This window comes from Pipistrellus kuhlii, unplaced genomic scaffold (assembly GCF_014108245.1).
Source record: "Pipistrellus kuhlii isolate mPipKuh1 unplaced genomic scaffold, mPipKuh1.p scaffold_m20_p_1, whole genome shotgun sequence".
Taxonomy (NCBI): domain Eukaryota; kingdom Metazoa; phylum Chordata; class Mammalia; order Chiroptera; family Vespertilionidae; genus Pipistrellus; species Pipistrellus kuhlii.
In genome coordinates this window covers 129,358,546-129,380,982 of record NW_023425404.1, presented here as the reverse complement: position 1 = coordinate 129,380,982, position 22,437 = coordinate 129,358,546, and the positions used below count along the sequence as shown (strand labels likewise).

Genomic DNA, 22,437 nt, shown 5'->3' with positions numbered 1-22,437 from the left:
TTATAAACATCGATCAGCTGCCTCCTGCACATCTCCTACTGGGGATGCGCCTGCAACCAAGATACATGCCCTTGACGGGAATCGAACCTGGGACCCTTCAGTCCACAGGCCAACACTCTATCCACTGAGCCAAACCGGTCAGGGCTGCTAACCCCTTTCATTCCTTTCCTGTTAAATAAGAACCAGGTCATCATAATGGCCTGAGTTGGAATTATAGTTGGATATGTCTTTAAGGACCTTAAGGATATTAAAGTCCCTAAAGACATATCTCCATATGGCAGGTTTATTTTTACTTTATGAAACTGTGTGTTAAAATATCCTAATAATGGGGTGTTTCTGTACTGCAGAGAATTTATTTAACTTTTTTTTTTTTTTTTTTTTTTTTTTTTTTTACTAGTTGAGGATAACCTTTAATTGCACAGAAAAAAAATCAATGGTGTGAAGCGCAATTCTGACGACACAGTGAGAAGGCAGCTGTCTGAAAGATAACTCTCACCAGGACCTGACTATGCTGGCACCCTGATCCTGAATTTCCAGTAACGAGAGCTGTGAGAAATAAATGTTGTTTAAGCCCCCCGGTCTGTGGTATTTTATTATGGCAGCCCAAGCAAATAGACCATTTTTCTACAACAAATAATTAGTAAGAAAAAAAGTAATTCACAAAATGGAAACACTTGATTGCATGTCAAGATGATCAATGTCAATATCCAACTCCCATTAACCCACTGGGGTTGTTCAGACCGGGGAGCTCTTTGGTTATTGCATCATCCCAGATATGCCAATGTTGCGGGTTCAGTCCCTGGTCAGGGCACATACAAGAAGCAACTAATAAATGCAGAAATAAGTGGAACAACAAAATCAATGTTTCTCTCTCCCTCTCTCTCTCTCTCTCTCTCTCTCTCTCTCTCTCAAATCAACAAAAATAAATAAAGTTCTAAGAAAATACTGCTTCTATAAGAAGCCAGGGGAGCCAAGACCGGTTTGGCTCAATGGATAGAGCGTCAGCTTGGGGACTGAAGGGTCCTGGGTTCGATTCCAGTCAAGGACATGTACCTTGGTTGCGGGCATATCCCCAGTAGGGGGTGTGCAGCAGCAGCCAGGGGAATGCTAATCAACATGAGTTTAGGGAATACTTGCAGCTGCTAAGAGGTTCCCTTATGATCATCAAGAAGGCACAGGCCAGCCCTCGCTGGTTTGGCTCAGTAGATAGAGCGTTGGCCTGTGGACTCAAGGTTCCCAGGTTTGGTTCCGGTCAAGGTCATGTACCTTAATTACAGACATATACCCAATAGGGGGTATGCAGGAGGCAGCTGATCAATAATTCTCTCTCATCAATAATTCTCTCTCACAAAACAAAAAAACACACACCATATTTTTTAAAGTAGATGTTATTTACCTTTTCTATTCTCATTCACTCCCTAATGTAGTGTTTTCCAGTGATCGCATGACGTGTGGTGACGCCATTGCAATGGTGACTAGTGGAATGTTACTAGATTTAGTGTGGCAATCACCTCATAGAATATACAAATGCCGAATCACTTTGTTGTATACCTCAAACCAATATAATACTGTATACCAACTATATTTTAATAAAAATAAAATTTGGGGGGAAAAATAAGGGACATGTCTTTCTCAATAGACTTTCATAAATAAATAAAAATTATGTCCTTGGGACCCTTCTTACAGCAGAGTTTGGTCCATCAGCATCATCTGGGAGCTTGTCAGAAACACAGAATCTGTGCTCGCTTCAGCAGCACATATACTAAAATTGGAACGATACAGAGATTAGCATGGTCCCTGTGCAAGGATGACATGCAAATTTGTGAAACATTATATATATAAAAAGGAAAAACAAAAAGAAATGTAGTTTTGGTAAACTTCTGAATCCTACCAAACTAGAATCTGCATTTTAACATGACCCTCAAGTGACTCACATGCACACTGAAGTTTGAGAGGTACCACTTTACAACTTATATCAGAAAAAGAAGAGTAAACTTGGTTCTAAAGCTGCCAAGAACTGGTTTGCCTTTCTGTTTTGCAGTGTGGCCTAGGAAGGTACACTCTTTAACTTACTCTAGACTTGCGAATATCTCTGTTTTTCAAACCTAACCTATTCATATGTAAGAGTGTCTAAGGTTCTAAAATTAGGTTGTATAGCCCTGCTGTCTTCTTCTAAAAAAACAAAAAACAAAGCAAACAAAAAAACTCTATTTATTTATTTATTTATTTATTTAGAGAAGTAAACTTCAGAAATAGAAAATAGAAAGAGACATAGCCAGAAGTAAATGAAGCATCTGGAAATATTTATTTACAATTATAATAATAATAATAATATATATATATATATATACACACATATATATATTATTGATTTCAACAAGGAAGGGAGATGGAGAGAGAGATAGAATTATCAATGATGAGAATCATTGATTGGCTGCCTCCTGCACACCTCCCACTGGGGATTGAGCTCCCAACATGGACATGTGCCCTTGACCGGAATCAAACCAGGGACCCTTCAGTCTGCAGGCTGGTGCTCTGTCCACTGAGCCAAACCAGCCAGGGCAATATATTTTTACTGATTTCAGAGAGAGGAGAGGACAAGAGAGCTAAAAACATCAATGATGAGAATCACTGATTGGCTGCCTCCTACATAGGTAGGGATCAATCCTGCAACCCAGGCATCTGCCCTGACCAGGAATGGAACCGTGACCTCCTGGTTCATAGATTGACACTCAGCCACTGAACCACACTGGCCAGGAATCCCTGCTGTCTTCTGAAAACAGACTGCAGAGCAAAATTTAGTTTTTCTTTGTAACTGAGGATCAAAGCTATGAATATCTGTATATTTACACTGATGTCCTAAAGAGCTTTCAAGCTATATACAGGGTAGGCAAAAGTAGGTATACAGTTGTTCATATGGAAAATAATACAATAATTAATAAATAATAATGCAAGAATAAACTCGGTGTTTTGTATACTCACCACTGTAAACCTACTTTTGTGAACCCTGTAATAGGTACTCAGTAAATAGTGTCCCCTTCATTCAATTCCCTTCAAATACTAGGTTAGAAATTCTCAGATGGCAGAGATTTGTGAGCTGTTTGCCATATTTCCAGTGGAATATATAGGGTTGTTCAGCTTAACTGATTACCTCGAACTGCTGTGAATTTTCATTTCCATTTTTTAATTTTCTTTTCTTTCTTGTACTTATTCTGCCAACTAATAGTGATTGTAGCCTTCAACGTATCTATATCAATAGCAATTCTTTCCCTTGTTATGTGATTTATTTTTAATCTACTGTGGGCTAAACGAATGACTATAGAAATTGCAGTATACTTGAAATAATAATAAAATATTGTGAGAACTTAAGAGAATGTCCTGTAAGTGCATGCACCATTATGCATAGATTGGCTATGTGGTGATTATTTGCCTAATAACCCCATCCTTTCATTTTTCTTTTAGGATCTCAGTTGTGTCATAGACGTTAAGACTTAATAGTTAAATGACATCAACATACATATCAAATTATTTCTTTCCATTATATTATTAACAGTAAAACTCAACTTAGAATGCCATAATGAGAAGAAAAATCAATGATTCACAAGGAACAGGGAGGGGAAAAAAGCCATAGTTGATGGGCTCAGTGGATAGATCCTTGGCTTGCTGACTAAAGGGTCCCAGGTTTGATTTTAGTCAAGGGCACAAGCCCAGGGTGCGGACTCAATGCCAGTAGGGGGCGTGCAGGAGGCACCCAATCAATGATTCTCCTTTGTTATTGATGCTTCTATCTCCCTCTCCCTTCCTCTCTGAAATCAATAAAAACATATTTTAAACAACTAAAGAAAAGAACACAGCAAGTTTGCAGGAAAAAGAAATCCAAATACAAGAAAGTCCATATATCTGCATGGGATCTTTGGAGACAGATTATATCTTATTTACCTTTGTATCCATAACACTTGGCCTACTAAAAATGCAATGTGTAAATAGGTCAGATAAAAGAGAAGAAGGAAGAAAATTACTCTCCTCATTGGGAGAGGGACAACTAATAAGGAATGCCACTAAAAGATAAAAGATGTTTGGCCCTGGCCAGATGGATCACTCCATCAGAGTATGCATGGTCCCAATATGCTAAGGTTAATGGTTCTATCCAAGTTCAGGGCACTTGTAAGAATCAACAAATTGTTAATGTAAAAAGACAGCAAACAAACAAAAAGACAAAACAAAACATTGAAACCTGTAAAGAATTTTTGTGTGTTTGAGCCAAAACTGTTGACATATGCTGGAAAGCAGAACCTCAACGAATTGAGATAATACTCCAGAGAATGGCAGGTTACATTTGTATTTATACATTGCAATCAAAGGAGGGACGTAGGTGGGTTACATGAAATTCATTGGTGATGGGATTAAGGAGGTGGGATAGAGCAAAGAGAGGAGCAGGGAGAGGGAACCCTGGGATTGGATAAAAAGTAAAACGGTGGACACATACTGTACTTAGGTGGATGCAGGAACAATTAACATGATAATGAAGGAATGTGTGGTATCTGTCCTGGTGCCCACATTTGGTTGTACCCCAGGGGCTCCAGAAAAAGGTAATACCGAATTTTTGGACTGGAACCCAGATTCTTTATCCACTGGAATCAAAGGATGAATCCACAGACAGAAAGTGGTTTAGCAAAGATGGAAATTTACTTATTAAAAAAAACAAAAAACAAAAACAAGCAAACAAACAAACAAAAAAACAAGTACAGACTCCCACGTAGGGAGGGGGGAAGTCCCACAGGACGGATTCCCAAGTAGGGAAGGGGAAAATTCCCACTGGAGTCCTCCTGATCCCTTGATATTCCCTCTGCTTGGCCACTATTCTCCTTCAAGTTGGTTACTATAGGAACTCCTGGGCTCTAAGGTTGAACCTCACATGGCACAGGTGAGGTTCTCCCCACTCCTCCCTTCCTTTCCTTCTGAAGAAGGGCTTTTCCTTCTATTTTGTAAATAGGACCTTTTTTGGCTACTTCTTTGTCTGATGGAAATATACCTCTTGCGGCCTACTTGTCTTATGGAAAAGTAACTGCACCCAGCTTCCTTGTGTTATGGAGATGTGCCTTCTCCCAGTTTGCAGCCCTGGGCTTTCCCCATGGACCCCAATTCTAAAAAAAAATCCCTAAGCCTGCCTAAGTCCCCCTAAAATTCCTGTTTCAAATGGAAGTTACAAGTTACCCAGACATTTCAATGGGTATGTTATTATAGATGCAAAAAGACAAATAGGCTCAGTTAAGGTAAAAGTTGACCTTGTCAGTGAAGACAAGCCTAGGACGTAACTGCCCACCATAACTGCTTTTAGTTGAAGTTTAATGCCAGACCATCCTTTGTGGTTACTTTAGGTCTCTGAGTTTGCAAGTCTGCCATGCAGGCCTCCTCTGAGCTTGTCAGGTCAGCATGTGGCCCTTTTCGTCCACATAATGAATGCCTAAACAAGTGGAATGACAAATTGATGTTTCACTTTCTTTCCCTTTCTCTCTCTCTCTCTCAAATCAATAAGTAAAAAATTTAAAAAGATGAATGTTCAACAAGCCGAAACTGGTTTGGCTCAGTGGATAGAGCGTTGGCAAGCGGACTGAAAGGTCCCAGGTTCAATTCCAGGCAAGGGCATGTACCTTGGTTGCAGGCATATCCCCAGTAGGGGGTGTGCAAGAGGCAGCTGATCTATGTGATTCTCTCTCATCGATATTTCTCTCTATCCCTCTCTCTTCCACTCTGTAAAAAATCAATAAAAATATATTTAAAAAAAAAAAACGTTCAACAAAAGTCCATCAATGTGCAGGGTCCCTTTTCTCAGCAGCAGCCTAGGCCTACCATAGCGCTCCCAGCGCCCCGTTCCCCCAGCAGCCGCTGGTGCTCAGCTAGAGGACCGCTGTGTGTCTGCCCGCAAGGCCTCCTGGGTCTTAGGTCTGTAGGACCCTCCATCTCACAACGCGTGGCCTCCTGAGAAAGTGCCTGTGTAGTCAATACAGATGTCTCAGTTTTGACGCAAAAAAAATGCCCCTCAGGACTATACATTGTACAGAAATAAGGAAGTTTACCTTGGAGTGGAATGCTGACGATATGGTCAGGTTATAGCGGACGCGTGAGGGGCTCGGTCCAGCAGGCACTGTTATGGACAGCCACATCCGGGCCCTACTGACGCAGGGTGCCCTCGGAGCCTGGGGTCGTGGGATATTTTGGAAATCCGCTCATCTAAGGTGCTCACTGTCTGTCCCCTGTGCGCTTTTGTTTTTCTCTGCTTCCGAGTTCTCTGCTGCAACCATGCTCCGTCAGGTCCTCAGGCCAAGAAGCATTCAACTTTGATCTTCCTCTTTGTTTTTATTGGAGCCAGAGGTACGGGGGCAGCGCTATTTGTCTTGCGCCTGGCAGTGTTCAATCCAGTTGTCTGTGGGAAAGAATCACCCAGAGCCTGGAACAAACTGGCTCCCAGCGACCAGTACAAGTTCCACGCAGTGAATGTAGAACACAGCAAACTGAGTAAAGAAGGCCCAGACTTAGAATAAAGCCACCTGCACAATTTCCCCCTTAACCAGGAAATTCTTCTCCTTGAAAGGCACGAGCTCACGTTGATGTATTGTGTGTCGGGGTTTGCACTGTTTTATAAGTGCTTGAAACTTGAAAACGAAGGTTGGATGTGATTTCAAAACTAGATAATTAAACTGCTGCCTGAGAAAGACGTGAAGCAAGGTTGCAATAAAGAAAGGTCTAAAGCTTCCACAACTTATGTTCTAGAGAAAATATGTGCCCTGAGTTGGGGGTGACAAACAGCGGCATGTTGTCACAGTTTGACACTCAGAAAAATGTCCCTTCTGCACCCGTGACAGGAATTAGTTTCAATTATAGCACTCTTTCCCCCTGAACACTGACTTGACCTCGGCATTTGTCTCAACACAGCCTGTCAATCTGAATGGACAAAGGAACCATCATATTTGGTATTCCTGGCACTTGAATCACACACATACAACTTCCACTTTTTTTTTTAAGTAAAAACATTTTGTTACTGAAGCTCTGCCATATATTTCTAGCAGGTGCCAATGGTCACCTGTCACACTCGCACCAGTCTGTCTGGGTTTCATGCAAAGAGAGTCTGGCCATCAGCAGACCAGGCCAGCGAGATGCCCTGGGGTGTCTGCCTTGCTGCTGGTACTGACAATTGCTTGCTTCATTTCATCTACAATGATCTTGCCCTTCACAAACTTTCACTTTTAGTGACTGGCAAAAGATTGCAGAGATGTCCTGAAGAAAAGGGCCATCACATCCTAATATCAAAAAGAATGAACTAATTCAGCTTAACTTTGTTATTCAAAAGCAGTGGTTCTCAAATTTTCCTGTGCATCAGATTCACCGGAGAGCTTGTTGGGTCCTAACTCCAGCATTCAGTAGGCCTTGAGAGTTTGCATTGCAAACACTGAGTTCCACCATTCTGAAGACACTGGGATATATTCTAAATATGTAAAACGGAAAATTCTTTGACAAGCAAAATAGTACATCCTGATTAGCATGGCTTTATGAAAGAAGATGTAAGTTAACCCACTACAGTTTGTAGTGGATAAAGCAGATTTTTTTGAGCTAATAGACTGGTTTGATCTCTGGTTCTACTGTTTACTACTTCATGATTTTTACTAAGATTACTTGAAATCTACAAACCTTTGGTCCTCACTGGTAAAATGGAAATAAGAAAAAATCCCAGTTATTGTGAGGACTAAATGGGGGAAGGAAATACACTCAAAGTGATGAGCACAATGCCTTGTACCCATCCTATTCCTCCTTCACTGACAGCGGTCATGGAACATAAAGCAGTAGAGTGAAATAACATTGTCATAAAGGTTATAGGGTCTGCCGTGCAAAAAAACATGCTAGAAAAATACTATGGCCAATTAGTGGACTTGTGGAAGCAATTTAAGTGATAAAGATTGTGGAGGAAGATCTGTTAATACCATCCCACTCCCTCTATTTAGAAGTCTCTCCAAAAGAGATAGGGTTCATCTTCATTCCACATACCTCTGATTATAATGGGCTTCTTATACCCAGGACGATACATTCCAGTGGCAGAAAGCCAATTGTCCAGTTACTCCTTAGTGCACGTAACTGTAGTCCTTAATCCAGAGCTTTTTTTTGAAACATTTTTTCAAAGGACTGCTAAGTGTTGAAACCTGTAATTGTGTCGTCTTGAGGAAGCAGAGTGTGATCTTTTGCGTATTTGGGCTTAGGTTTCTGTGAAGCTGGAAAGCCTGTGGGAAAGGACGTGCCCTTTTGTGCTTATCTAGCATAATGTATTGTTGAAAGTTCTCAATCCCCAAAGTGTTCCCAGGAAGACAACAAGGCCTCAGTTCTTGTCTTCTTGACAAAAAGATTTCAATCAAGCCAAGACCAGTTTGGCTCAGTAGATAGAGCGTCGGCCTGTGGACTGAAAGGTCCCAGGTTCGATTCCATCAAGGGCATGTACCTTGGTTGTGGGCACATCCCCAGTAGGGGGTGTGCAAGAGGCAGCTGATGGATGATTCTCTCTCATTGATGTTTCTAACTTTCCATCCCTCTCTCTTCCTCTCTGTGAAAAATCAATAAAATACATATATTTTTAAAAAAGATTTCAATCAAGAGACTAAGTGTACCTGGGCCAGCATGGCTTAGTTGGTTGAGTGTCCTCCCATGCACCAAGAGGTTGCTAATCCGATTCTTGGTCAGGGCATATACCTGGGTTTCGGGCTCCATCTCCAGTGGGGGGTGGGCAGAAGGCAGCTATCTGTCAAGTTTTCTATCATTAATTTGTTGTTGTTGTTAATCCTCCCCAGAGGATATTTTTCCATTGATTTTTTAGGGAGAGTGGAAGAGAGAGGAAAAGACAGAGAAACATTGATGTGAGATAAACAGGGCCCAGGCCAGGGAGGAGCCTGCCACCAAGGTACTTACCCTTGTCTGGAATTGAACCTGGGACTCTTTGGTCCCCAGGCTGACGCTCTATCCACTGAACAAAACCAGCTTGAATTAACATTGATATTTTTATCTTTTTTCCCCGTTCCCTTCCTCTAAATAAATAAAATTTATTTTAAAGATAAATGTGAGGGATTTTTTTGTGTTATTTTTTTTTTTTAAAGAGAGAGACAAAGTATAGAAAAGCAAGGATGAATTTATTGGCCGCAGAAAAAATAAGGAAGGGCATAGAAGAAGCAACAGGAAACAGGAGAGCCCAGGCTGGGCTGCTGTGGCTCACTGGGAAGTCAGAGGGTAGGGAGCCTTGGAGACAGGTGCAGGGGGTTAGCTCAGGATGAGGTGCTGCTGCTCATTATTCCCCTGGTTGCCAGTCTGGAGGAGACCCTTAGAGGGGAGGGGATATATGCCTTAGGGGGCAGGGGGGAATGGAATGGCACTGGCATGCTCCAGGAGGGAGAATGGGTTGGACTGAGCTGCTGCTGCCCATTGCTCCCCTGGTTGCCAGTCTCACAGGGTTCCTTGGAGGTTAGGGGATAGTGAGGGGGTCCAGGGCTGGGGGAGATGGTGGAGGGGAAGGATAAGGGCTCCTGAAGGGAGAGTGCTGGGACCTTTGTTTTCAGGGGTTTTAAAGGCTGGGTGTTTAGGAGAGTTCTTAGTGGAGAATTAATAGAACATTTATCAGCTTTATGCTGATGTACCAAAATTAAATTTATTATCTCAATTTGTCCTTGGGTGTGGTGGGAAAAAAGAGTACTTAATTGGATTTCTGTTATCTGTCTCCCTGAGTAGGGTGGTTTAAGCTACTTACCCTCAGGTTGGGGAAGGGAAGTGAAAACCATTTACTATTAGTGTTCTTGGTTTAGGGGAAAATAGAATTTACTAGCTATTTAACTATCTGTCTTAGTTTCCCTATTCCACTTGTTCTGGAATTTTGGTAGCTTCTTACTATTCTATAACAAAAATACAAATCCAACCATTGAAATCCTTTTGCAATTTATTTGGTGCATTTTGAAGCATTAGGTATCACTAATTCATGGCAACAGCTAAAGGGACACTTTGTATTATTATTATTTTTTAAAAATATGTTTTTATTGATTTCAGAGAGGAGGGGAGAGGAAGAGAAACATCAATGATGAAAGATAATCATTGATTGGCTGCCTCTTACCCCCTATTGGGGATTGAGCCCTCAACCTGAGCATATGCCCTTAGCCGGAATCAAATCTGGGACCCTTCAGGCTGCAGATCCATGCTCTTATCCACTGAGCCAAACCGGTTTCGGCAGATGATCAACACTTTTTGAGTCATTCAATAAATTAGACTTTCAGAAATATTCTATTGTCATAACACATTCTGAATTCAATGTTTCATAGCAGTCTTTCTAGTACACAATAATGGTGGCACAATCAAGGTTGCAAGACTACAAAAGGACTTAGGAAATGTAGTCCAGGTCTTGCTTCCCAGTCCGCATACAAGGACTGGCCAGAGAGATTCAGAGATTTCTGTAGTGTAGACAAAGCAAGCCAGAGTTCTGCTTTTTAGAGGGGGCCAAATGAGCCAACCCTTTGCAAAAATCAGGAAGGAGATAAAACTTGTCTTCGAGTTTCCCTTACTCTTTCCCCCTTCCCCTCCTCTAGATTTAGGTGGGTGGCGAAAGTTTTGAATAATGTTCTTCTTGTAGAGATTCTCCTGTTTATCAAACCCTGGATTGCCCTTCGGAGTAAGGGTGGGTGGGGTCAGCCCCTATTGGGCTCCGGATGTCGGATCGCCTTCGGACACTGCGGCCCCGGCGAGGCCAGCGTTCCAGCCTCCGCACCCACCACCCCGGGTCCCCCACGGAGCGCGCCCCAAGGCCCCTGCTAGCGAGCTCCCTCCCTCCAGGGCTGGCGGCGAGGCCCAGGCCCAGGCTGCCCCGCTCCGGCCGGCAGGGGGCGTGGCGGCGGCGGGGCCGGACCGGGAGGCTGCTGCCCGCGGTGGGAATCCCGCGGCCTGGCGCTCGGTTAGGCCGGGCCGGGCCGGGCCGGGCCGGGCGGGGCGGAGCGGGCCAGGGTCCCCGCTCCCGCGGCCGCTCGCTCTTCTCCTCGGAGCGCGGCCTAGGCCTCGGTGCCTCCCCCGGTGACGCCGGCGCGTTCCTTCCTCTTCCTCTCCGCCCGGCCCCGCCCCCGTGCCCCCGCCCACCTCCCGTCGCGGAGCCGCCGCGCCAGCAGCGCCGTCATGTCGGCCCCCGCCGGGTCCCCTCCGCGCGCCGCCGGCGCCCGCAGCCAGCCCAAACTCGGGGGAGCCGCCGCCTCCGGAGCCGCCGCGGGCCCGGGCCCGGCGCCGCCGCCGCAGAACGGTGAGGCGGGCGGGCGGGCGGGCGGGCGGGCGCGGGGCCTAGGCCGGCGGGCGGCCTGCGCGCGGGGCGGGCCGGGCGGGCCGGGGGCGCGGGGATCGGGCCGCGGCGCGCGGGGCGGGGGCCGGCGGGGCGGGGAGGCGCCCTGCACCGGGGAGGGGGTTGTGGGAAGCCGGGGCCGGGCTGTTTCCGCCCGGGAACCCTAGGCCCGAGCCCGCCGGGGGCCCGGAGGAGCCGGCGCGGGCCGCCATCCCTCGGATCCCGGGCCTGGCATGGCGCCGCCGGTGCGGGGTCCGGGGAGGCCGGAGCGGGGGGCCCCGGGCCCTGCCGGACTCCGGGAAACTGATTTCCGCGGCCCCGCGAGCACGCCCGCGCCTCGGACGGAGCCGAAGTGAGCGCCCAAGTTGGGCGGACAAAGGGGTGTCGGTGTGCACCCCGAGTGTAACCGTAACCCTGACCCAGTTGGCCTCGGGGCCTGTCATCGCCGCGGCCCCGGAGGTCGGAGGTCGCTCGCCGCCGCCGTATTTGACGGGGAGCCCGTGTCCGTCGGGGGCTGACGGGCGCCTCTGGGTGGGGTGTGATTCCAGCTTCACTTTCACAAATTCTGGAACGTCCGGGCCGGGAGGCCCGGCCCCGCCACCGGCAGCGGCGATGCCGGAAAAGCCGCTTCCCCCCCCCCCCCCCCCCCCCGAGGTCGCAGGTGGGGCGTGTGCGGTTCCTCTGTCTTGGACGTCCGCTCCCTGGTCCTGAGGTTTGGGATGCTCACGCATGGGGCAGGCGAAGGCGGGCCTCACTCTCTTAGAGATTTTGGTAATAGTTGAGAAGAGAACCCTCCAAATGATCGCCTGGAAACTTTGGAAAGATGTCTGTCCTGTTTGTAAAAGAACGAAACCGCACGATTGCCTAAACCGGTGTGGCTCAGTGGCTAGAGCGTGGACCTGCGGACTGGGGGGGGTCCCCGGTTCGATTCAGGTCAAGGGCATGTACCTACGTTGCGGGCACATCCCCCCTAGTGGAGGGTGTGCAGGAGGCAACTGATCGATGATGTTTCTAGCTCTCTATCCTTCTCTTCCTTTCTGTAAAAAAAAATCAATAAAATACATAAAAATAAAAACTTAAAAAACAAAAACAAAAAAACTACACGATTGTTAGACCGACCTATTTTATCCAGGTTGTTAGTGAAAGTTTACTGGGCTTTTTTTTTTTTTTTTTTTTTTTTTTTTTTTCAAATCCTCATCCAAGAACAGGCTTATTGATTTGAGAGGGACCTGGATGGGTTGGCTTTCAGATGCGCCCTGACCAGGGATGGAGCCCTCAGCCTTTTGGTGTATGGGAGTTGGGAGGAGGACATTCCAACCAACTAAGCCATGCCTGCCAGTGCTTGCTGCTGGGCTTTTTACATCAGTTCAGCCAACATCTAATTTTTGCAACAGATGCTTTATCGTTTATCCTGGGAATTAGAGGTTGAATTCCGCCCCCCGTAAGTCAGAAGTGATGGCTTGGCCTTAATATCTTTTGGATCAGCCATACTTATTAATATTGCAGTTTTTACCTCCATTAGTTGTTTAATGGGTTTGAATGTGAATAGTATTGTAGGTTTTGCACTGTTCTCTGCAACATATACAAAGACATTTGTGAGCATTTTTTTCTTCTTTTGAACTTACTAAAATTTTGTTTTTCAAATAGTTTTGAAATTGGAACACAATTATTTAAAAAAAGATCCCAAGTGTTTTAGACTATTGTAAACTCATGTGATTTAAGGATTGTGTCTTTTCTTGATTTTTTTAAATATGCATTATGTCTTAATGAACAATTTTTTAAATTATTTATATTTATTTCTCAGAGAAAGTGGAAGGGAGGGGGAGAGACACATAGAGAGAGAAACATCTATGTGAGAGAGACCCATTCATTGGTTGTCTCTAGAATATGCCAGGGATAGAGCCTATAACCAAGGTATGTCCCCTTGACTAGAATTGAATCTGGGACCCTTCAGTCCTTGGGCCGACTCTATCCACTAAGCCAAATCTGCCAGGGCTTAAAGAAATATTTTTCTGATAAACCGTTGTTCTTGAATAAAATTTTGAGGCTTGATCAGAAAAAAAAAAAAGAAAAAAGAAAAGAAATATTTTTCTTACCCTTAAAAATTTTGTGAATGCTCAAGGGATGCCAGAATATCAGTTGTAATTAGGATGTTAAATCTGTAAGAACAAATCAATTACTGTATATACAAGTCAAATATAGAATGTGCTTGATTTCTGCTATTTATAATTATTCCTTTAAGCAGATAATTTCAATATTTTTGCCTGTTTACTAGTTGGGTACTCAGTAGTAAGCCTGGTAGGTAGGAAAAACTCTGCCTTTATTTTGGGGACATTCAAGTTGCTTATGACCTTGAGGGATTTGATGGGTTGGGGTAGGAGGGCAGTGTCCATGGAGAGGTTACAGATGAACAGAAAGAAGTCTGGGGCTATGAAAATGCAAGGCATGTTTAGGCCTGGCCAGTGTTGCTCAGTTGGTTGGAGTGTTATCCCTCACACCAAAAGGTGGCAGGTTCTATTTCTGGTTAGGGCACATAGGCAAGTGTGGATTCAGTTCCTACTGAGCTCTAGTAGGGGGGCGGCTTATGCACATTGATGATGTCTCTCTCCTTCTCACCCTTCCTATTTCTAAAAACTCAATAAAAGACAAGAAAAAAATTGCAAAACAAGGGGGAAAAAAAAAAGAAAGAAAGAAACTAAACAGTCAGGAAGCGAAAAGGGCCCTGGCTGGTTTTGCTCAGTGGATAGAGTATTGGCCTTCTCAGTCCGAGGCTTACTGTATTTTTCGGACCATAAGACGCACTTTTTTTCCCCCAGAAGTGGGGGGGGAAAGTCCCTGCGTCTTATGGTCCAAATATAGCCTACACATATACTTTAAAAAAAAAAGTTTTTTTACTTACCCGGCTCTGTGTGGTCTCTGTGTGCTTGCCCGGCTCTAAAATGGTTCTAAATGCTGCTGTTTACTTTACAGGGTTGATTACATGTGTTTATGACTGTGATGTTGGGTTTTAATGCACATAAAATATTTTAGGACACTATTTGTTTCAGAATCTTTTTTTCTTCATTTCCCTTCTCTAAAAACTGGTGCGTCTTATGGTCCGGTGCGTCTTATGGTCCGAAAAATACGGTAATTCCAGCCAATGGCACATGCCCAGTTATGGTTCCATCTCCAGTAGGGGGCATGCAGGAGGCAGCCTATCAATGATTCTCTCTCATTGTTGATGTTTCCATCTCTTTCTCCCTCTCCCTTCCTCTCTGAAAGCAATTAAAAAAATATTATTTTTTTTTAAAAGAAGCATAAAGGGCCCAGCCAGCTTGGCTAGTGGCTGAGCAGCAATCTGTGAACCAGGAGGTCACAGTTTGATTCCTGGTCAGGGCACATGCTCAAGTTGTGGGCTGGATCCCCAGTGTGGAGCATGCAAGAGGCAGCTGGTCAGTGGTTCTCTCTCAACATTGATGTTTCTACCCCTCCCCTTCCTCTCTTCTCCCTCCCTTCTTCCCCTTCCTCTGCCCTTCCCCCCTCCTTCCTCTTTCAAATAAACAAAAATATATATTTTTTAAAAAGGTAAAAAGAGTACTGGGTGGTAGGGAAAACCCAAGCATTGGAATTGAAAGGAATACTTTAAAAGGAATACTTTAAAAGGAATACTTTAAAAGAACTAGGGTCAGTTTGGGGTGGTTGTTCTTGTGGAAGGAAGTTTAAGCAGAGAGATAACAAGGTCAAATCTGTTTTTGTTTTGTTTGCTAGTCTTAGAAAGAAAAGTAGTTTTTGCTACTTAGTACTGGCATCTATCAATAACGATTAAGCAGGCATTTGGGTTTGCGATTTATTCTTTTTTTTTTTTTTAATATATTTTATTGATTTTGTACAGAGAGGAAGGGAGAGAGATAAAGAGCCAGAAACATCGATGAGAGAGAGTCATTGATCAGTTACCTCTTGCACACCCCCTACTGGGGATATGCCCGCAACCAAGTACATGCCCTTGACCGGAATCGAACCCGGGTCCCCTCAGTCCCCAAGCCGACGCTCTTTCCATTGAGCCAAACCAGTCTTGGCTGGGTTTGCGATTTATTCTTTGCCCTGTATAAAATAGTTTGCCTTTTAATATATCTCTGTGCAATTCCAGATATGGTGAAAAACAAACAGGTCAGAACTATGAGTATGAAACATCATAGAAAACAATTGTAAAACTGGAATATTACCTAGAGAGCACTTTACAAGTTATTGGACTTTAAAACATAGATCAGTTGCCTCCCATACCTGCAACTGATTGGAATTAAACCTACCACCTTTTGGTGTAAGGGAAGACGCTCCAACCAATTGAGCCACCCAGCTAGGGCTTTCTATTAATTCCTAAAGTTTCCTTTTGCTATAATAATAGAACTTGGACATTGAGATTTCATTATAACTTGTTTTCCAGGTTTAACCTTTAACATGCTTTTCCCATTTAAAGATAAAAGTTGACTTACTTGAATCTATGAAATATTTTCTCTTAACTTTCTTCCCTAGAGTTGTATTTCTATACTTTAGTTCTGTAATTGAATAAAATATGGTCTTTTAGAATTATTTTTATTTCCATATGAAATATTTGTTGAATATTTTTTCAACTTTTACTCTGCATTTTGAGAGCCTTCAAAAGCTGGGTCCTCACACGAAGGATGATTGAGTGATATAATATCCTGGAAATGAGATGCTGGTGTAACTCCAACATTTCTTCCAAATGAATTGATAGAGATCTTTTAAAACAATTTTTTTGCGGGGTGGTGGGACACCCAGATTTAACAATAAACCACGCTGATTGTTTATAAACCATAGAATTTTTTTAATTGTAAGTATTACATGGGTCCTCCTTTCCCCCCCATTAACATATTCCAGCCTGCTCCCACCCTCTCTCCCCACCACCACTGTTTTATTCTATTTTAGGAAGCAGTGATGCTCGTTTCCAAATAAAAATGTGTTTTCTTCCTTCTATAAGCCTTTTACAAGAATGATTCTGGCAGTTTTATCATTTTAATTGTCAATAATAAAAGAAACATGAGATAATAATGGGAATTGTTCAAAGTCATTATGAAAGATATAAATAAATATCCCATTCACTTCGTAACACTATCTGATCAGTTATAGGAAACCATCAACTTTGAGAGCACATGCAAAATTTAAAATGATATAAATCTGCCTAGTGTGTCTGAAGTAAGTTCCTTTTGATCAGAGAGGCATCTGTGTCTCAGGTTTCTAGTCTTCCTTCACAGTTAGGGAGAGCATGGGTCCTTCCTTAAAGATATTACGATGGTATTATATAACTAACTGGATATATAATTTCCTTTTAAGTTTATTATAATTTTTTTTTTTGTCTATTGCTATACATATTTGTAGTGTCTTTTCATTTCCAACTCACCTCTTTCCCCTCAGGTTTATATCTGTAATAATTTTAAAAAATATATATTTTATTGATTTTTCACAGAGGGGAAGAGAGAGGGACAGAGAGCTAGAAACGTCGATGAGAGAGAAACATCGATCAGCTGCCTCTTGCACAGCCCCCACTGGGGATGTGCCCGCAACCAAGGTTTATGCTCTTGACCGGAATTGAACCCAGGACCTCTCAATCCGCAGGCCGATGCTCTATCCACTGAGCCAAACCGGTTTCGGCTGTAATAATTTTTGTAAATCATATTCATTGTCATTGATTTCAGTATTTCAGCTAATCTTTCTAATCCTAATAAATAAAAACCCTGGGTCCTAATGACCAGTAACCACCAGAAACTGACCAACCGGAAGTGAGTGTTGTCCCTTCTCCCAAGCAAGCAATAAGGGGCCATGAGGCAGGCAGGTAGAGTGATTAGGGGTGATCAGGAAGGCAGACCAGTGGTTAGGGGTGATTCGGTAGGTAGGCCAGCAGTAGGGGCGATCAGGTAGGCAGACGACTCCTCACAGGGCTGGCCCCCCAGCAAAGAAAGAAGGAGGCCCAGGGCAGCCAAGCCATTCCACCCCAGCTTGTTTCCTGCAGAGGGAGGCCACCGGTGGCAGGGAGCAGGGACAGGTCTGCACAGATGGCAAGCAGTGGCAGCGGTGGGAGTGGGGCCAGCTGCCTGCAGGCCCGGTAAGGTAAGGAAAGCCCCGATAGGCCCTATCCTGATCTCAGGCCAGGCCAAGGGACCCTACCTGAGGGGTCCTGGATCGGGGGAGGGTGCAGGCTGGGCTGAGGGACCCCCAACCCCCCAGTCTGTAATAATAAAAGTGTAATATGCTAATTAGATCAGACATCTTTCTGGACCACCTTTTGAATGAAGCCATGGGGGCAGCAGCGGCAGCCAAGCCCCTTGCACAAATTTTGTGCATCTGGCCTCTAGTACATCTATAAACCCTGAAGTGTTAGGTCCTGAAGACATTGAAATAGAACAGATTTTGAGTGAGACTTCAAGGGGCTTTCTTAGAAATGAGAGTATCTTCATAGTGATTACTGCTGTGTTTAGAGCAAATCAGCTTATATTCAGCTCTGGGGAAGCTATTTGTTTCCAACAGGTTAAGTATGCTCAGGATTGTCAGAAAGTGTGGGCTAGTGAAAAGGTTGTAGGCTTTGAGAAAATAAAGTACCTGGTGCTCAGCAAAATGAGGTGCTTAGCAAATTAGTATCCCTTTTTGGCGACATCCATTTTCCTTCAAGAACACCAGGATATAAATTCTCCCAATGGCAGAAACCTTGTGAGTTTTCCTCATCATATTCCCAGGAGCAGCAGGCAGTAACAGTCAATTGAGCAAGTGTACTTGGCTTCTATTTATTATTGCTTGTGAAGACTGGCCATGGAAAGGAATATGTAGGGCCACCTCTTCTTACTCCTTTCTTGTATTTAAGGCTCAGTCACTATTTTAGTGTTTTTTTGTTGTTGTTTGTTTGTTTTTTTGTTCTTACACTATCCAGTCCTGCTTCCCTCCCACTAATCTGCTCTTGGGAGGTTTTCTTTAATAGGCCATCTACCTCAGCTAGTGGACTTGCTGGAAGGTAGGTTGGATCAGCTTCTTAAAATTATATGCCAAAAGCTGCTTATATTAGGCACTGGCAAAAGCAGAATGAAGCAGGGAGGAGAGAGGAAGTAGTAAAATGCCTTATCTAGCCAGTGGCAAGTCTTAACTTGCTTGGGGTTTTTTTTTTTGTTTTTTTTTTTAGCATGTCTGAGAAATAGGCATTGTGAAATGTGCTTTGGAACCTGCAATGCCTGGCCTCTTCACTACTTACCAACTGCTTGAATTTGTATGAATTAGTGAGCTTTCATGCCCATATTTGTCTGTAAAATAACAATAGCAATACTTCTCAGGATTGTTATGAGAATCATATAAAGTTTACATATATAAAAGCAATTAGTATTATCCCTGGCATGGAGTTTTGCAGGAGAAACTATACTAATATGCAGTGTGAGATTTTTATCCAAATGGTTGCACAGGCATGTATGTAGGCTCTGTCTGCCAATGGTGAATGGGACAGTTACCTTTGTAAATATTTGCCTTCCATCAGAAAGAATTGGGACTCCCCGTTTTTAAATCCTTAGGGTTTCTAATTGCAGATTTCTTCGGGGGGAGGGGGGGGAGTGCACGTGCGGACGTGTGCACACATGCATTTTATGCTTGTAAAAAAAAATCTGTGCTTTAGCATTGTATTATTGATACTTTATTGGCAAGGGTAGTGTATTTCATAATATTCAATAATCAGTACTATGTGTACTAACCACTGAATGAATACCAGCCCTTACACCAGAGCAGGGTTCTGAAAGCTTGTAATATGCCAAGCATTAGTCCTTTAGTTCCTGCATCATTAGGAGGTCATAGGGGTCTGGGGCAAGGGGCCATCATGGGGCATAACAGAGAAGCAGGGTCAGTCAGAGCTTACTGGTTCAGAAGTATTTTAATATTTTGCCAAGCATGATTGTTAAAATGCATACCAGCTAAATACTGACCTACTTCTTGGTAGTTCATGATGAATGAATTACATTCTTAGACCCGATTCTACTTCTCCAAATATAGAATAGAGGAGTTTTTATTCCTTTTATTTATTTATTTATTTATTTATTTATTTATTTTTAAGAAAGCATTCTGGTTAATATTTGACAAATCAGATTTGCGGTACTATAACAATACATGTAGCCATATTTTCATTTTCTTTGTATTAGGGATGTTAGTAAATTTCCACATCTGTAACATAATGCCTAACTCAAATGATTTATGCTTATGATATTTAAAATGTTGCATCTCTGTTAAGTGGTGGGAGTGGGGCATAACAGAGAAGCAGGGTCAGTCAGAGCTTACTGGTTCAGAAGTATTTTAATATTTTGCCAAGCATGATTGTTAAAATGCATACCAGCTAAATACTGACCTACTTCTTGGTAGTTCATGATGAATGAATTACATTCTTAGACCCGATTCTACTTCTCCAAATATAGAATAGAGGAGTTTGTACTTGACTGACCTTGATATTCTTTTTTTCTTTTTCTTTTTTTTGACCTTGATATACTTTTGAAGATAATGAAAACCCTTAATCTGACTTAAAAAAACAAAGTATTGAAATTTGACTCAAGAAAAATCAAATGAAATAAATATTATTATTTTTTTTAATTGCATGTCACTCCTTTATTATATGCATCTGAAAAAGATGTAGTAGTTATGCTCACAATGCTTCCTGGGCCCACGTGGCAGGGCCAGCACCCAGAACATGATTCAGCACTCACGCACAGTGAAAGACACCTGGACGTGATCAAGAGTCATTTCACTGCCATGAGCCAATAGGCCGGGGAGGGATGCTAAAACAGCAGGGTGACTCCTACAGGTCAAGGAGCTCATCCCACCTTGGTGTGCGGAATGGCCTATTTGGTGATGGCCACATGTGGGAGTAGTTGAATTAAAAACCCCAGAAGGATTTTTGTTTTGTATTATTTTACATAGATATACTTTTTTTTTTTTTTTTTTTTTTTTTTTTTGTAAAATTAAATGCAACACGTAAACATTCAGGATTGATCCCAATCTTCTGGAGCCAGCTTTTCTGGGGTCAAGGAGGAAATGTTTGTTTGAGTCACCAGCCGTTCATCTTCCACCGGAATGACTGGAGCCCCCAGTCAATTCATCTGACCTCACAGTAGCACAGGCCGGCTCTCAGGAACACAGATAGGCATGCTTAACGTGTCTCCTCCTTATCCCCTTACTTTCAACCAGGTCCTTAGTGACAAACACTAGCAAAAAAACAGGAGTTATTACCTCTGGACTCTTAGATAAGAGTCTCCCTCAGCTTAGAGTGAGGATCCATGCCCCACATGTGCCATTCTGACTAGGTTGTATGGAGGGAGTGGGTGTGGGAGACAAAATGGCTGACACACAATGGGAGCCACCAGTCCCCATCTGCAGCTACAGCCTAAGATGCCTACAGATGTGGTCAGTGTGACATGTGCAGAGGAGAGATGCAGAGGAGTGGGGTGGGAGGGAGGGTGTCCTGGGGAAAGGCGTCGGCCTGCTTGCCTTCACTTCTTGGCCTTGCCCTGGGCAGCCACAGCCTCCATGGCTTTGCGCACGGTCTCTTCATCCCCCAGGAACTGCATGGGCTTGATGGGCTTCAAGTTCTTGTCCAGTTCATAGGCAGTGGGAATACCGGTGGGCAGGGTCAGCTCCATGATAGCCTCTTCAGAAAGACCTTCCGGATGTTTGACAACGCCCCGAAGGCTGTTGCCATGGGCTGCAATCAGTACCCGTTTCCCCTCCTTACTCTGGGGCACGATTTCTTCATTCCAAAAGGGCAGAGCTCTGGCAACAGTGTCCTTCAGACTCTCACACGAGGGTAGCTGGTCTTCAGTGAGGTCTGCACACCTGCGACCCTTACTGACGTTGCTGTAGAAGGGGTGGTCAGGCTCCATCGGTGGTGGCGGTGGGATATAAGAGCGCCTCCAGATCTTTACCTGGGCCTCGCCATGCTTGGCAGCAGTTTCTGCTTTGTTAAGCCCAGTCAGACCCCCATAGTGCCGCTCATTGAGACGCCAAGTCCTCACTACAAGTAGTCACATTTGATCAGTGGCATCCAGCACTGCCCAGAGGTCCGAATTGCTCTCTTCTGCACTGAGGTGAAGCAGATCTCAAACTCACAGCCAGCATCTCACAGTGCCTGCCCGCTGCGCTTTGCCTCCTCGTGCCCAGCCGGGCTCAGGTCCGCATCATACCAGCCGCTGAAGTGGTTCTCCAGATTCTATTGTACATGCTCTCGCATGTCGGTTCAATACCAGCTTGTAGGCAGCCATGGTGGCGGTTCCAAGCTCAGACCAGTCTGAGGCTCACTGAGATTTCGGAGTGGCGGGCCTCAAAACAAATATTCTTGATATTTAAAATTTTGCATCTCTGTTAAGTGGTGGGAGTGAGAAAGCTCATTTAAAGAAAGCCTATGATTAATTTTTGTATAGTGCCTAGATGGCCATAAAATATTTGAGTTGTGAGAGGGATATCTGACTGTCGGTTTAGGCCCAATCCTGAGGAGTCTCGGATTGGAGAGGATGTGCAGGCCAGGCTGAGGCGAGCCCCCCCAACCCATAAATTTTGCTTATAGAAAGTTAGTCTCTAGTTGGTATATAGTGATATCAGTTATGCCAGTGATCGGCAAACTCATTAGTCAACAGAGCCAAATATCACTACAACAATTGAAATTTCTTTTGAGAGCCAAAAACTGACTTCTGCACATGGGCCACGAAGTTTCAATTGCACTGTACATGCGTGCCCGCACATGGTATTTTATGTAAGAGCCACACTCAAGGGGCCAAAGAGCCGCAGTTTGCTGACCACTGATTTAGGCTGACCAGCCAAGCAGCTCCATTGAAAAGGTATATAGACTACTTGCTAAAAAGTTTCGTTTACTTCTCAAGATTGGTACCAGTGAGTGGATGCATCCTCTTTCGTACATACACTGGAGGCTGGGGGGTCACTTATATTTGCAAGCTTTCTCTTGTACATAAGCATTCAGAGATCATAATAATCTGTATGTCCCCATTCTTATCTCTGAAACCTTTGCAGCTGTGATTTAGAGCTGGGAGACTATCCTGAATCTGGTGAGCCTGATAAAATCACAACAGTCCTTATCAGAG

At 43.9% G+C, this 22,437-nt stretch overlaps 1 protein-coding gene, 1 non-coding gene and 1 pseudogene across 16 annotated transcripts in view; 2 read left to right on the top strand and 1 right to left on the bottom strand.

Annotated features, from left to right (window-relative positions):
- The first annotated feature begins 1,738 nt into the window (after positions 1-1,738).
- On the top strand, positions 1,739-1,842 carry LOC118709913. The gene has a single exon (XR_004985196.1). It is a non-coding gene; the product is annotated as a U6 spliceosomal RNA (small nuclear RNA).
- Positions 1,843-10,963: 9,121 nt separating this feature from the next.
- The window catches only part of SEC24B (SEC24 homolog B, COPII coat complex component), an 82,780-nt gene continuing 71,306 nt past the window's right edge, over positions 10,964-22,437 (top strand). For 8 of the 15 annotated variants that reach the window (XM_045589066.1, XM_045589062.1, XM_036409254.2 and 5 more), the window contains exon 1: positions 11,151-11,302. In XM_045589066.1, the coding sequence (XP_045445022.1) occupies positions 11,182-11,302 (121 nt within the window). In that variant the 5' untranslated portion in view covers positions 11,151-11,181. Of the gene's footprint in view, positions 11,303-22,437 lie in introns of all 15 variants that reach the window. The other 7 variants (XM_036409217.2, XM_036409190.2, XM_036409235.2 and 4 more) reach the window with 4 other exon arrangements.
- On the bottom strand, positions 20,497-21,618 carry LOC118702840 (annotated as a pseudogene).